This window comes from Phyllostomus discolor, chromosome 12, assembly GCF_004126475.2.
Source record: "Phyllostomus discolor isolate MPI-MPIP mPhyDis1 chromosome 12, mPhyDis1.pri.v3, whole genome shotgun sequence".
Taxonomy (NCBI): Eukaryota; Metazoa; Chordata; class Mammalia; order Chiroptera; family Phyllostomidae; genus Phyllostomus; species Phyllostomus discolor.
The window spans coordinates 53,182,814-53,196,558 of NC_040914.2; the positions used below are offsets into that span (position 1 = coordinate 53,182,814).

Sequence of the window (13,745 nt, forward strand, 5' to 3'; positions counted from 1 at the left end):
ATAATCTGTGGGTGGGGTATAAGGTGCTGTACCCACCTTGGGAAACAGTGCGGCGTTTCCTCGAAAGGTGACATACGGAGTTGCCGTACAACCCAGCAGTTCCACTCCTGGGTGCACACTCGAGAGAGATGAAAACACCTGTCTCACAAACACTCGTACACGAGTGTTTAGCAGCGTTCACACGAGCCGAGAAGCGGGAACAACCTAGACGGATGCCCCTCAGCTGGTGAACGGGAGATGACACGAGGCGTGTCCATCCAGCGGAATACTGGTGGGCGATGAGAGCCGTGAACCACTGAGACAGGCTTCCGCGTGGATGAACCTCGAGGACGCTGTGCTGACTGAGAGAAGCCTGTCACCGGAGAGGGCGTGCCGCGTGCTTTCATTTATGCGCTGCCGTGGTTAGAGAAGGCACGTTTCTGCAGACAGAAAGCAGGCTGGCGTTATCCCAGGGAGTGGGTAGGCCAGGGACATGGGGCGTGACTGCTGATGGGTAGGGGGTTTACTTTGCGGGGTGATGAAAATGTTCCGACACTGGTTGTGGTGATAGTTGTACGACTCTGAATATACTACAGCTCATTGAGTCATACTTTTTAAATGGCCGAATTGTAGGGTATGTGAATTGCATCTCAGGAAAGCTGTTGTGGAAAAGGCAGGAGGGAGTCATACCGATAACCCAGGGCATCACCCAGCACCAGCCGGAATCCCTGGGAGGAAGGGTGCCCGGGGGACTCTGACGAGCAGCCAGGGCAGGGAGCCTGCATCAGCTGCTAAGGGTTGTTAGGAGGGAGAGGCAGGATCGTCTGCCTGCTGCGGTCACTGGTGGCCCCAGGGTGGCATCCCATGTGACGTGTGCGTGGAGCAGACACGGTTCTGCAGCAGGGGGCCCTCTGCATACACGCCACCGATTTCTGCAGTACTTAGCAGGACAGAAGTAAGCGTGACGGGTCCTTTCTCTTCTCCGGTCAGTCTGGTCAGGATTGGAAGGAAGTTTTGGGCATCACATGCGTAGGTATTAGGGTTACTCACGCTGCCTGGTGGTCTAGCATCTTCTAAGCTACTCAGAATGCGCACAGATTTTGTCAGTGGGATTGTCAGATGCTAAATCATCATCCAAAAGCTGCAGTCTAAACAATCTAAATCCCCTAAGTTTCTTTCTTTCAGAAGGTGTTCTAGATATCAGTGAGACTGTGATTTTTCAAAAAACTCCTTCCATTGTTAACGTTGCCTCAGATAAGTAGAAATGAGGCTCACTGTATCATTCCCATCTCTCTCCAAAAATGAGTGTTAGTCAGGTGACAGCCTCCCGTATTACTGGGCCGGGCAGCCGGGAGAGAACTTGGAATACGTGGCACCTGGTTGGTGTTTGCTGAGGTGCCGTGGGGCGCTGGCCTCGGCCTCTGGCCTGCCTGCTGTTTGTCGTCATCTGTGGCCTGGGACTTGCCACTTCCTCAGCCAACGAATACAGCTTGGACGTGGCTACTCCAGAGCTCCTCAGGCCTCGTGGTTCGCTGCCATCTGGGTTGACAGAAGCCATGAGGAGAGGACAGTGGCTCAGAGCAGAGCTCGACTGGGTCGGCTCTTTCCAGGCTGTGTGACTTCGGATTGGTTGGTCAGCCTCTCTGCGCCTTAGTTCCCCCATCTGTAAAATGGGGGTTGAGGATGTCATCGGTCTCATGAGCTTCTTTCCCGGAGAACGTTTGGAGCAGTCGGCCTGTTGTTTTATTGATACACCCTCATGTTATTCTCGACAAACCTCTTACTCTAATTCAGGCACAGTCAGAACTTCCTCTCGCTGCCAAATGCGAGGTTGGATCTGTTACTCAGGTGGCATATCTTTATGGAAAGGTGTAAGACGACCATATCCAAGTGTCCGGGTGGTGTATATAGGAAATTTTGGATAGAAAATACTCTAGTGTTATGTGAAGCTTGCTAGGTGTCCTAGCGAGGACAGGTGTCCTAACCCTACTCTCCCCTCCCTGTCCCGTGTCCTCCCTAGGTCAGTTCTCCTGGGGTCTCGGGGCCTCGACATCTCCCACATCTCCCAGCGCTTGGAGAGCCTGAGTGCGGCCACCACCTTCGAGCCTCTGGAGCCCGTGAAGGACACGGACATTCAGGTAAGGGCTGCCCGGCGCGTGGAGCCCAGGGGGCTCCAGGCTGCTTTGTTCCTCCTCTTCTTCCTCGGATGTTGAGAGAACGGGAGGCTCGGCTTTGGAGCCTGAGTGGGAGGATATCGGGTTGTCTTCGGAGTGTCCCGCGAGGCTGAATTGAAGGAAGCAATGCCGACCTGCACTTTTAGATCGTTGTAAGTGTGGGAGCAGACTTCTCTTCCTTCCTTGGCCTTGACCCAAGGCACAGAGACATTAGCTGTGCATTTCTACTGCCCTCTTTGCTAGATCTCAAATAACTCCACTCTTTGTCTTCCCCGTTTCTTTTCCACATCTTGCTTGCATTGGTTGGCAAGGAGCTGGGGAGACTCAGGGTACAGTTTCCTAAACCCTACGCATTGATTTCTCGGAAGCGTATGGCGGCATTAGCGGCACCAGGAAGTTGTCTAATAGAGCACTCCGGTCTCATTTAACCAAACACACGGCTGGCACAATTGGTTGCCGATCTCACCTGATCAGAAACTGATATATGTGCTCACGCGCGTGTGTGTGTGTGTGTGTGTGTGTGTGTTTGCCTGCCAGAATTGTTGCGGAGTTGGAGCACGGCATTTGTGTTAGAGTAAAGGGACAGTGTAGCACCACTTTTATTACTGATTTACCTTGGAGTCAAAAGGACCCCGGTGCCACAAAGGCAAATCCCAGCATGGATGGAGGCTGGTTGTGTTACTGTTTGGGCTCCGTTTGAATTGGTACCCTGTTACCCCTACCCTGCACGAGAGCTGTTTTCATCCATCTGAGGGCCACGGTTCTGTATTCACTCCGGTTCAGAAACCTAAAGCTCTGTCCTTCAAATTGAAAGTTGAACTAACTGTGCATACCCACTATTTCTCCTGTTGTTGGTGTGTTCCCAGAGAATGGAGGTCCAGGTGTTTTTTTTTTTAACTTTATGTACTAAATTACATTTTGCCTGTCACCTTATAGATAGATGCCTTCTTATATCCGTGTAATCTTAAAATGACACATATATTTAACTTTCTAAGAAAATTTTTGTTTTAGCTGTACCCTTCCCATCCTTCTATCAGTACTGCTTGATGCTCTGTAAACACATACTTGCAACAGGGAAGAAGTGGGTAAACGGGATAGAGCTCAGATACTGTGAATAATCACCGCATATTTGGGGGGTACCCCAGTAGTGCAGAAAGAAGTGGCACTTGCTGAAAGGTGGTTGTTTGTTTGAGCATTCTGATGTTTAACATACCAAAGAAGTTGTTTGTTTTTATTTTTATTTTTTTATTTTAAAAACTAACTGCTTTTTGAAGTTTCCTCTGGTGTATTTATAATCCACATGCAGCACACTCGGCCACATTTAGTGGCACACCGCACGACCTCACACCGACGTGCTCCCGTCTTTGTGTTGAGCAGGAGCGCCAGGTTCCTGAGTGTGTTGAGTTGTGATGACCATTCGTTCTGACCTTCTACTCGATGCATGAACACCCCCCTTCAGCACCCCATCGGGGGTTTTTGAGCAGTGCACGCTTGGTCACGTCAGAGTTTCTTGGTTTGGAATGAGCATGGCGCAGAGTTCTGCTCTGACCACTGAGAAGTCTCTGAACTCTGAGCGGAAGGGTGCTTCCATTTCAGAATGTCACCTCTCAGCCGGGCTTCCCGGGAGTAGCTTCAGAAGTGCAGAGTGGTCAGTCTGAGATGGCGTTTGAGTCGTGGAGAGCTGAGCATGTGCGCCTGACTGAGGACGTACTGGTTTCAAAGTCAGTCCTCTGTTGACTTCGTCTGCTTTCCAGCCCAAGTTTCAAAAGGGGAATCTAACTGTCGGAGGGCTGAGCCTCAGGCTTGATCTGAGATGGCTCTGGTGACAGTAGGGAGTGGACGCTTTCAGGTGCACTGCGTGGCTCCAAGTTTCTGACGCCCCGTCCCTTCATGCCGGGTCCACACCTGACTTCCTGTGCCGCGGGCAGGGGGAGGAAGAACCGAGCCGGCGCTCAGCCGCAGCGTGGAGCTGCCTTCCTTTCGGTGGTTCTCATAATGTGTCTGCTGTCCAAGAAGAGTGAACTTGGAAATTTCCAGCTTTTTGTTTCTAGAAAGTCCAGATGTACTTTTTTTTTTTAAGATTTTACTTATTTATTTTTAGAAAGTGAAGGGAGGGAGATAGAGAGAGAGAGAAACATCAATGTGCGGTTGCTGGGGGTTATGGCCTGCAACCCAGGCATGTACCCTGACTGGGAATCGAACCTGCGACACTTTGGTTTGCAGCCCGCGCTCAATCCACTGAGCTACGCCAGCCAGGCTCAGATGTACTTTTTGATGGACATTGTTTTCTCATTTATGTTAATGGCTTTATTGAGCTATAATTCACATACCGTAAGTCTGATGGATTTTTGTGCGTGAACTTCTGTTTGCCAACCCGTGTGGTTTTGAGATGAGAGTGCGCCCTCATCCCCAGTGTCCAGTGCCAGTCAGAGAATTCGTCGTGTCAGTTTATAAATTCACAAGAGGAGATGCTGGAGGACCCTCAGACAGAGGCTGTCCGAGACCGTACCATTCACTGCTGCGTAGAATCTGGAAGAGGCATTTCCCTGTGCGTACATCTGTAGGTGCACGGTCGTCCTTCTCTGCTGGGTACACACTGGTTATACTTCCTTCCGTTGCTAATGGAGCTTGAAATTAATACGGCTTTTTGTTGCTACTGTTTTCTTCACCATAGTCAGTGATGTTGATATCACTGAGAAGGCGTTTTTAAAAGATTGCTGTGGCCAGCAAAGGTCACGTACTTAAAACAAAAAACAAAAAAACACTTAAATAGCTGTATGGCTGATGCTGGTAGAATTTTTAAATATGTTTATTGATTTTACTTTTTGGAAAATGACCTCAAGAAGGACTGTACATTTGTGTAACAGGTGAAGAGCAATAACTATTCATAGGACACATTACCAAAATGATTGTTCTGTTCTGTTCTCAGTGACTTAAGGTGCTTGTGAGCACAAGTCTTCTCACAGAGACTCGCTCACTTCTGTCTTTGGAAAAAAAAGATTGAGGGCAGATTGCATAGCTTTATTATGGTCCGAACAGCCCTAATATACTGTGGACGATAGTATACTGTGGACGAGGTGTGCTCCGTAGTAATAATAAAGCACAGATTTCTACAGTTCAGTTGAACTCTGGGCATTTCCATTAGATTACATGTATATTTCAGGGAGGCTGCAGGAAGAGCCTGAGCTGGTCGTGAAAATAGGAGCTGCAGTTTCTCAGCGTTGGCCCATCTATTTCCAAATGGCACCAGACCAAAATATAATCATGTCATTGCATTAGATTCCTAGGTCTACCACAACGATTTACCACAAACTTAGTGCCTAAAACATGAGAACTTCACCTCTTATGGCTCTGGAGGCCAGAGTTGGAAATGAAGGTGTTGGTAGCACCATTCTCGCTCTGAAGGCGCTGGGGAGGAAATCCCTCTTCCGGCCACGGTTGGCTCCTGGCATTCCTTGGTTCTCGGCCGCATAACTCGTCTCTGCCTCCAGCTTCACAGGTTTTCCCTCGTGGCAGCCAACTATACCTCTCCTTCCTTTTTTATAAGGGCTGTACCCTTAGGGCCTGCCCTAAATCCAGGACGGTAGTGTGTTTGAGGGATTTCTGTTGAGACATCTTTCAACTAGAAAACGTCTGCTTTATAAAAGCCTTAAATACCTAGTTACTAGGGTAAGTACAAGTAGGATTCAACCATGGCACTTTTCTAAGGTAGGAAGAGCGTGTGTGTGTGTGTGTGTGTGTGTGTTCAGCCAACCAGACAGCCCAACCTTTTCTCTGTTCTCTGGGGGGCCTCTGCTTACCACCCCCCTTTAGCATCGAGTAGGACCCCCGAAAAGCCCAAGCCCTGACTGCAGCCCGAGCTCTAGGGCTTTCCCTGGGTGCCCCCCCTTTAGTGGTCTTTTCAGATCTCCCCTCCCCGTGACTTCCACATTTAGTTAGTTGGCTTTGCTGCTTAAGAAAAAACAAGTCTCCACGAAGTAAACAGAAATTTAGAATGTCTTGTTGGAGTTGATTTAGCAACTAATTCAAATCTTAGATAAGTGAAAATTTAGCCCTTTAAGGGAAAAAAAAAAAAAGATCCTATACCGAAGGTCTTTATAATCTATCTAAATTTCCAGATGGAAATCTGTCCTTTGTGAACAAAGAGAAAAAGAAATCTTTCTTTTTTAAAAGATGTTACTTATTTATTTTTAGAGAGGGGGAAGAGAGGGAGAAAGAGAGGGAGAAAAACATCAATGTGTGGTTGCCTCTCATGCGCCCTGCTAACTGGACACCTGGCCCGCAACCCAGGCATGTGCCCGGACTGGGAATCGAACCAGCGACCCTTTGGTTCACAGGTCAGCACTCAATCCACTGAGCTATACCAGCCAGGGCAAGAAAAGGACATCTTTATTTTATTTTTTTTTTAAAGAAAAGGAAGTCTTAAGCAGAGAATAAAATAGCTATGAGAAAATTAAAGTCAGGCAAACTGGTATATTACCTATAAGACTAATGGTGCAGTAATAATTGACTTGTTCAAACCTTGTGTTGAGGACCACACTATGTCTGTAATAAGATACTCATTATTTCCTTTTTACTGTTTTTTGGCCTTGAAAATGTAGAGTATGTTCAAATCACTCTTAGCTTATCTTTTAAATGATCAAAAGAACATGAATGACTTTGGTTAAATGTGAAAATGAATCACACGGGCTGGTGTAACCCCTTATTGTGATATAACCTAAGTTGTTATTTTCATTGTTTACCTTTTACCTTTATATCTTCAGAATTAAGATACTGCTGCTTAAATGCAACTGTGTATTGTATATCCCAGCTAAGAGGAAAAGTGGTTGTATTGCTTGCTAATTGTGTGTTTGTAGCATTGGCAAGTTCTTGGTGGGAACTGGTTTTGGAAATCCTGTTGGCAGTTTGTTGGAACGAGGGCCGGGTCGGACTTGCCCGGAGTGATGAGCGTGCTAATAGCGGCTCTCCGAAGACTGCTGGCAGAGTGCTCGCGTGGAGGGGGAAGCGCAGGAAGCTTCCAGTTGGGGGGAGGTGCTCTCTGAACCAGCGGAGGACACGTCGTTGTCACTGTCACCTGTTTCTAGAAACCGGAGCGCTGAGCATGTGTACCACGGAGAGGTCTTATCAGAGCTGCTGCAGTGAATTTAAGGAAGAGACGAGGGTCGTTCGTACGAGTCCCATCTGTTTGCTCACTGATCGTTTTTATAGCCATTCCGAGAAGTGGTCTCCGCAGGAAGAACCGACCCGTCTGCCCTTGGCACTGCTCGAGCAGGCCTGTCCGCAGGGAGATGGCGACCAAGGCCAGAGGGATTAGTAGACATGTTGAACTGGTGGGCTGTGAAGGCTGAGTGCTCTTTAAATGTTTCCACACGGAGATGGCGTGGAGTCTCCTCGTGCGAAGGTTCTCGGTGAAGGGGGTGTGTCTGCTGAGCTGCTTGGTCCTCTTCCCCTGGCCCCGAGGGAGCTGTGTGGTAACCTTTCGTGTGAGGCTTTAAAGGACCCTCATGGGTATTTGAATCGTGCCCTCTCCCAGCTTGTAACAGCTGCCCGTTCTGGACTGGACACAGCCTGTAGCTAATGCTCTTGGGTTCACTAGCAAATGGGTCCAGCTCTGCGTGGTCCAGGTTCCGTTAGTCAGAGAGACTCCCTCCCGTTGCAGACTGAGCACCGCGCACACTCGGCTGTGGGAGCCGAGTGCACGTGGGGGGATGTGTCCCGCTGTGCCCGGTGCCCTCACTCCGGCCGCCGCTGTGCCAGTGCTGTCTCTTGTGTGGACCCCGCAGCATCCGTACGGCCCCACGTAATAGATGTGCTTGCTGCTCCTTGGTGTTAAGTCGTGGCCCAGGGCGAAGCTCGGGGCTGGTGAGAGCCAGCGAGCACATGGAAAGATAAGAACAGTGGCGGGTCAGTGTGCCGCCCTGGTCGGTGTTCGCAGTGAGGCCGTCCGGTGCGGGCTGCTGCTGCGGTGAGTGCCGACGCGGTTTAACTTTCCTGTTTGTGACCGGGGGAAGGGTCGGCACGTGGCCTGGTGGCAGAGCTGGCAGTTACAGCATGAAAGTCTCCTTTGAGCAGAATTAAAAGTGGTAACCCTGGACATCAAATGGGTGTTAAAGGCATTGCCTGTGGCGTGAGAAACCGCTTCTAAGTGCACCAGGGATGTGAGATTTCAGGTCTTCACTTGTCCATTTGCTCGTATCCTGAGTGCAGGGCCCTCACAACGGGCACTAAGTGGATGCTGCATGCACTCAGAGCGAGCAGGAAATGACACGGCGGTTTGTCTTCCCAGAGGTGTCTAATGTCCTGCAGTGAGCAAGGAATATCAATCACCAGCCTAAGGAACTTGGAATGGTTCAGAAAGAGTTTTTGGGGAGACGCCCAGGGCTACAGTATTTATCTGACAATTTAATAGAGCACTTCAGATATTGGCCAGACCCTGGCACCTCTGAACCGGAGCTGAGTCATCCTCCCTCCTTCACGAGGCGTCTCTTAACCCGCCGACATCTGTCACAGTGCCCCGGCGCTCCGCAGCCGTCGTCATCTGCAGCCTGGCATCTTCAGATCCCTGGGTTTCAGGGCCCGGGAGTGGGCGCGTCTTTGTGCCTGCAGAACTGCTTGATGCTGGGGCGGGTGTGACTTCAATGAGGGCTCAGGCTTCCACCGAATGCACTGCCGTAAATCAGTCTCTCATTCCCAGACGGCCACCCTGGACCCTGCGCGCCACTCCGGTCTGCCTGCCACGGCGCCCTCTGGTCTCTTTCCGCTGTGGAGGGTTCGATCCAGGCTTTTCAGGCCTGCAGTCTCCGAGGTGGCTCCTTCCGCTGGTGGTGGTTGCAAAGCATGGCTCCTCCGTTACAAAACTTTGGGACCTGGGTTCCCACCACCGCCACCGAAACTCCACATTCTGGGAGGGAGCTGGGAGAAGGGCCCCACCAGGGCAGACTCTGGGTTTTGCTTGTTGGTCAGTTGGTTTGGGGGGGACCCGGGAAAGCGGCCGGGAGGGAGGACGGGCGGCATCCTCTGCCGACAAGACCTGTGCCTAGAATTTCTCCCGCTGCAGAGCTCTCGGGCCTGGGGTGTGCTGCTTTCTTCATAAGCGTTTTCCTGTTTCACGAGTGCTTGCTTCCATCTTGCCCTCCAGACATCAAGAGGTTGAGCGAGTCCCCCAGGCGCAGGTCGCTGGCCGCCCCCGGTCTGCATCACTGACGGTCTGCAGTGATCCTTAGAGAGGCACATGCCGCCTGAATTGTCCCGGAGGACGGGAGGGCGAGTCCTCCCTGTGCTGTGCTGTCCAGAGAACGGCAGCACTCGGAGCACTGGAGCTGGATCTGCTGAGCAGGGCTGGGCCTGACACAGCTCCCAGGAAATGCACAGAAAGGACCCTTGTCTTAGAAAATGTCTTCACAGCCAGGACTGGGCTGTTTCATCGGGAAACAAAGGGGAGGGGCAGGTCAGCAGATCACGAGTGGGCAGTGTGGGTTCACCAGCTGGCTTTTATCATTACTGCCCCGTTTGGTTTATTTCTTTGACTGGCATGACCAAAAGGACACAGGGGGGACGAGTATTCTCCACCCCCCACTTTCCTTTAGAAAAAATTACTCGTCTATTTTAAAGTGCTGGCACTATCTAGGGACAGGTAGAAACAGCTGCGGGGGGCGATAATATACTTGATTTGCCCTGGTTACCAAAACGCGCTGGTGTGGCGTTCTCTGGGAGCGCTCTGTCCTCCCTCACGAGGCCTCTGTCCCCATGGCACGTGCCAGTCTGTCCCAGCCGGACCAGTCTCTAAAGGAGCAGGGCCCGGCGGACCCCTGAAGGGCTGCGGGCGTTTGCAGTGGCACCTGGTTGTGCGGCGAGCTCCCAGACTGCCCTGATGGATGTCTTCGTGTCGGAGGAGCTTGGTGGCTGGCGGTGTTCACTCAGAAGGTGCTTACGGAGTTAGTGCTTCCCACACAAGCTGTTTTTTTCTTTCCAGTTTATGTCAAACAGAGATGCTTTTATAGAATAGAGTAAGAATGAATTAACCAGGAAAAAAAAAAAAAGAAACGAAAGCTATGTAAAATACAAGACATAGTTTTTTAAATTAAGTTTAATTTATGTAAAGTTACCCTGTCAGATTGCTATCAAAGTTTCTAAATGCTTGTCCTCGGTTTTTGTCCGTATCTGCTGCAGACTGGGAAGGAACTCCTTGCAGACCGGTCCCCCTTTCCTCCTTAAATTGCTGTGTTTGCTCCCTTCCTCCCTCCCTTCCCCTCCCCTCCTTTTGTTTATTGAGCGTTCCCTGCTGGGACAGCGAAATGCGGCACCGTCACCGAAGACCAGTTTGAATTCCTGTCTTCTGGTTGAAGCCAGCTAAAACTGGGGAGGCAGAACTAGATTAACTGAACATTTATTATGTCCACACGCTGTACCAAGCACTTTCTGGGCTTCCTTGTTGAATGCTTTCAGTAAATAACCCCCCGGGGTGGCCACTGTTGTTCACCCCCATTTCCCCGACGAGGAACCCGAGGCCTCGGAGGCGAGGTGTGCCAGTCTTGGACTCCCTTCTGTTGGTTCCAGTTCGGTGCTGTGTCCTTAGCCTCCTGGGTTATAAATTTCTTCTCTAGACTAAGAGCCTTTTAGTGAAGGAGGGACTTTTCAGGATCTATGGGAAGGAGGGAGGTAATGGAGGCGTGAGACAGAAGCATAAGTGAGTGCTCATTTAGGGCAAAATGAACAGTAGAAAGAAAGCCCACTCTGGATGTGGTGGGCATTGCTTTCATTTGTATAAGCTTCGTAGTAAAGTCACGTTGAATGGGGAGCAAGTGGGACATGCTTTTCAAACCTTGGTACAAACCCCCGCTGGTCTGGGGGCTGGGGGACCCGAGTGTTACAGGAAGGCCAAAGCTGTTTCATCCGTTTATCTTCCCCAGGAGCTTGCTTTTTTCCGGACACAGTGTTATGCTTTCTGAGCTGTCAGTTTAATTTACTGTCTACAGCTCAGCCCGTTACCTCTTAGGTTTGCTGCCCTACAGGTACACAGCAAAGGATTTCTGTGAAATCCTGGAGCAGCTTGAGTTTTGAAATGCCGGGGCTTTGTGCTTTGGAAGTAGGTTGTGTTCGGCTTCTTGCTTGATCATTGTTTTGTTTTGCTTCTGAAGCTGAGCTGGAGTTAGAAGGATGATGCTAGAAGCAATTTAAAGGGCACATAAAATTTTTACCGTAATCCTGAACTATCGATTGTTGACTTATTTGTAGGTTTAATGCAGACCCATTTCCTTACTGAGCGTCTCCCTGGCCATTAAGGTCTGGCAGCGTGCCGGAATGTTGAAATCTTGCGTCTTGTAATATGATTTGGCTGTCTAAGGGCATTATGTGCGTTTGGTTTTTAAAGACACAGACAAAGCCTTCAACTTTGTGTTTGCCCCAGAACAGGGGAAAGAATCCCTCTGTGCAGCGAAATTGCTCATGTCTGGGAGACGGCACAGAAGTGAGGAACTGACCCACAAGAGCATGCTAATACCCGAAGTCACCTAAATGGGTACCCTCAGGATCAACGGGCCCTTTTAAAGAACTGCAAACTCACATGGCAGAATTCCACAGAGGAGACCAGGCAGGGACCCAGAAAGTCATGATGGTGTTCCGGAGCCGGGCACCGTTGGCCCTCGGCGTGTGTCTGATGCCACTCTCCCTGCACGGAGTCGAAGTCAGAGTCTCGCGGAGGGGCTGGTTCAGCGCCCTGCTGTCGGAGGGAGCTGGGCCCAGGGTGGGAGGAGGAGAAGTAATCAGTGTCCGTAACAGGCTCCACCCTCTTTCTCCACGCCCAAGACACCTCTTCCCTGGAACAGAGGGCGAGCCCCCCTCTCGAGTGAGGGCGGAAGGGTTGGGTGGCAGGCAGACGCTGCGTGTGGCATTCTGAGAGCGTGAGTGAGAACCGAATGGCTGCGGTAGGAGAATGCAGTTTTCTCCCTAATTCTCAGGCTAAGACATGCTTCAGTCAGAGAACTTGGAAGACAGCTCCACAGAGCTTTCTTGATGGCTCTCTTGCCCCTCGAAGCTGCTGGGCAGCCACCACTTGGGGGTTTTAAACTGTGTGGACCAGGGACTTGAGACCAGGGAACACCTGTGTGGCGTGACGGGGGAAACAGACTTGAATGGGGAGGGGAGGTGTCGGTCCAGGAAGCACGTGCTAGGGATGGGCCGCAGCAGGGGCCTTACTGTTCAAAAGCGGCCGAGTTCTGCAGATGAGAACCGTCTCCTCCCTTACCCGGTAATGGCGCGGCTTCCTTCCCGCTGTGTGAAAGGGATCTGACACGCGCAGGGTCACGAGCAGCCACTCCACCGTTCCAGTGTCCCCCTCAGACTGTTTGGAAGAGTGGCTGTTGGGAGAGCTCTGTGACTTTGTCCTGATTTGGAAGATTCAGGGGGAAGTAAGGAACAAGCCAGAGATTTGATGTGATGTGTGAGGGGCGCACTATTGGAATCCTTCCGTTTGTCCGTCACCGTCTGGTTCCCCATCAGGGTGTCAAGGCGGATGGGTTGGAAGGGTGCTGTCATGTTTTTACTAGAAGGGGAAGGAGCTGAGGCCAAGACAGAGAGATTAGTTGCTGTCTAAGGTGGGACTTGAACCGGGATATGTCCTTACCATCAGGACTGGCTCCCGGAGGCATCAAGGGGTGGGCCGGTTGGGTGCATTCCACATTACTGTTTTTTGCAAAGACATTAAGATCTTTTGCCACTGGTCAAATTTCTTGATGTCTTGGTCCTTTCTCTCTTCTCAGACCTTTTCTTACCTGTTTTATTTGAAGTGACGTTTCTATTTGCTCCTTTCCATGTGAAAGGTTTGCTGGGCACGGAAATCAGTTGCAGGGACGAAGGTGGGCCTTGCAGGGGTCGTACTCCAGCCTGAGTGGGGACAGGCCTCATTTTTCCATCTCAGACACAGGTCGGGACAGAAAGCGGTGCTGATGCTCGCGGCTGCTGCCCACATAGTTTACAGACGCCCTTTGTGCGAAGGGGCTCAGGGTTCCTTGAGACTTGTCACAGAGAGCCTTTCAACCTACTGTCTGCTGAGTAGGCCGTTGCGCCACCAAGCACGTGCACAGCAGAACAAAGTCATACGTGAAACTTAGGACTTTGGCGAACTAGACTATCAGCGTTTAGAGCAGATTAGGGGAGAGGTGTTCTGCTTGTTTTTGTTTTTGCCAGTTTTTTGCTTTCTGTTCTATCTTCCCTGTTTTCTTCCTTTCTTCTGGCTATCCTCAACTCTTATTTTTGCTTTTTTTCCTTTCTTCCTTTCACTCTTGCCTTCCTTCTGCCCTTTGTATCCCACTCTCCCTTCCCCTCTCCCCCAGCCTTTTAGACTGGCTCTCATCCGGAGCAGCCACCACTAACGCCAGCGTGCCTTCTTCGTTCTGACCAGGTATTATTAGCTGTGCAGTCGTGGCTATGGGACAGCTCCTGCAGCCCGGAGGGTGTGCCCCCTCCCCACCACCTCCCAAAGGTGTCTTGCTGTGTAGAGTGAGCCCAGAGGAGCTGGAAGGCCGGCCGGCCCACGGGGAGGCGGTGCTGCGGGAGCCCGGCCTTGCTGGCCGCCAGAGGCCGGCCTGTCCCCAA

General features: G+C 50.9%; 1 protein-coding gene across 1 annotated transcript in view; it reads left to right on the forward strand.

Annotated features, from left to right (window-relative positions):
• Positions 1-13,745, forward strand: part of NUP93 (nucleoporin 93) — a 104,484-nt gene that overhangs the window by 16,356 nt on the left and 74,383 nt on the right. The window contains exon 3 of the mRNA XM_028501717.2: positions 2,000-2,117. Within this exon, the coding sequence (XP_028357518.1) occupies positions 2,000-2,117 (118 nt within the window). The remainder of the gene's footprint in view (positions 1-1,999; positions 2,118-13,745) is intronic.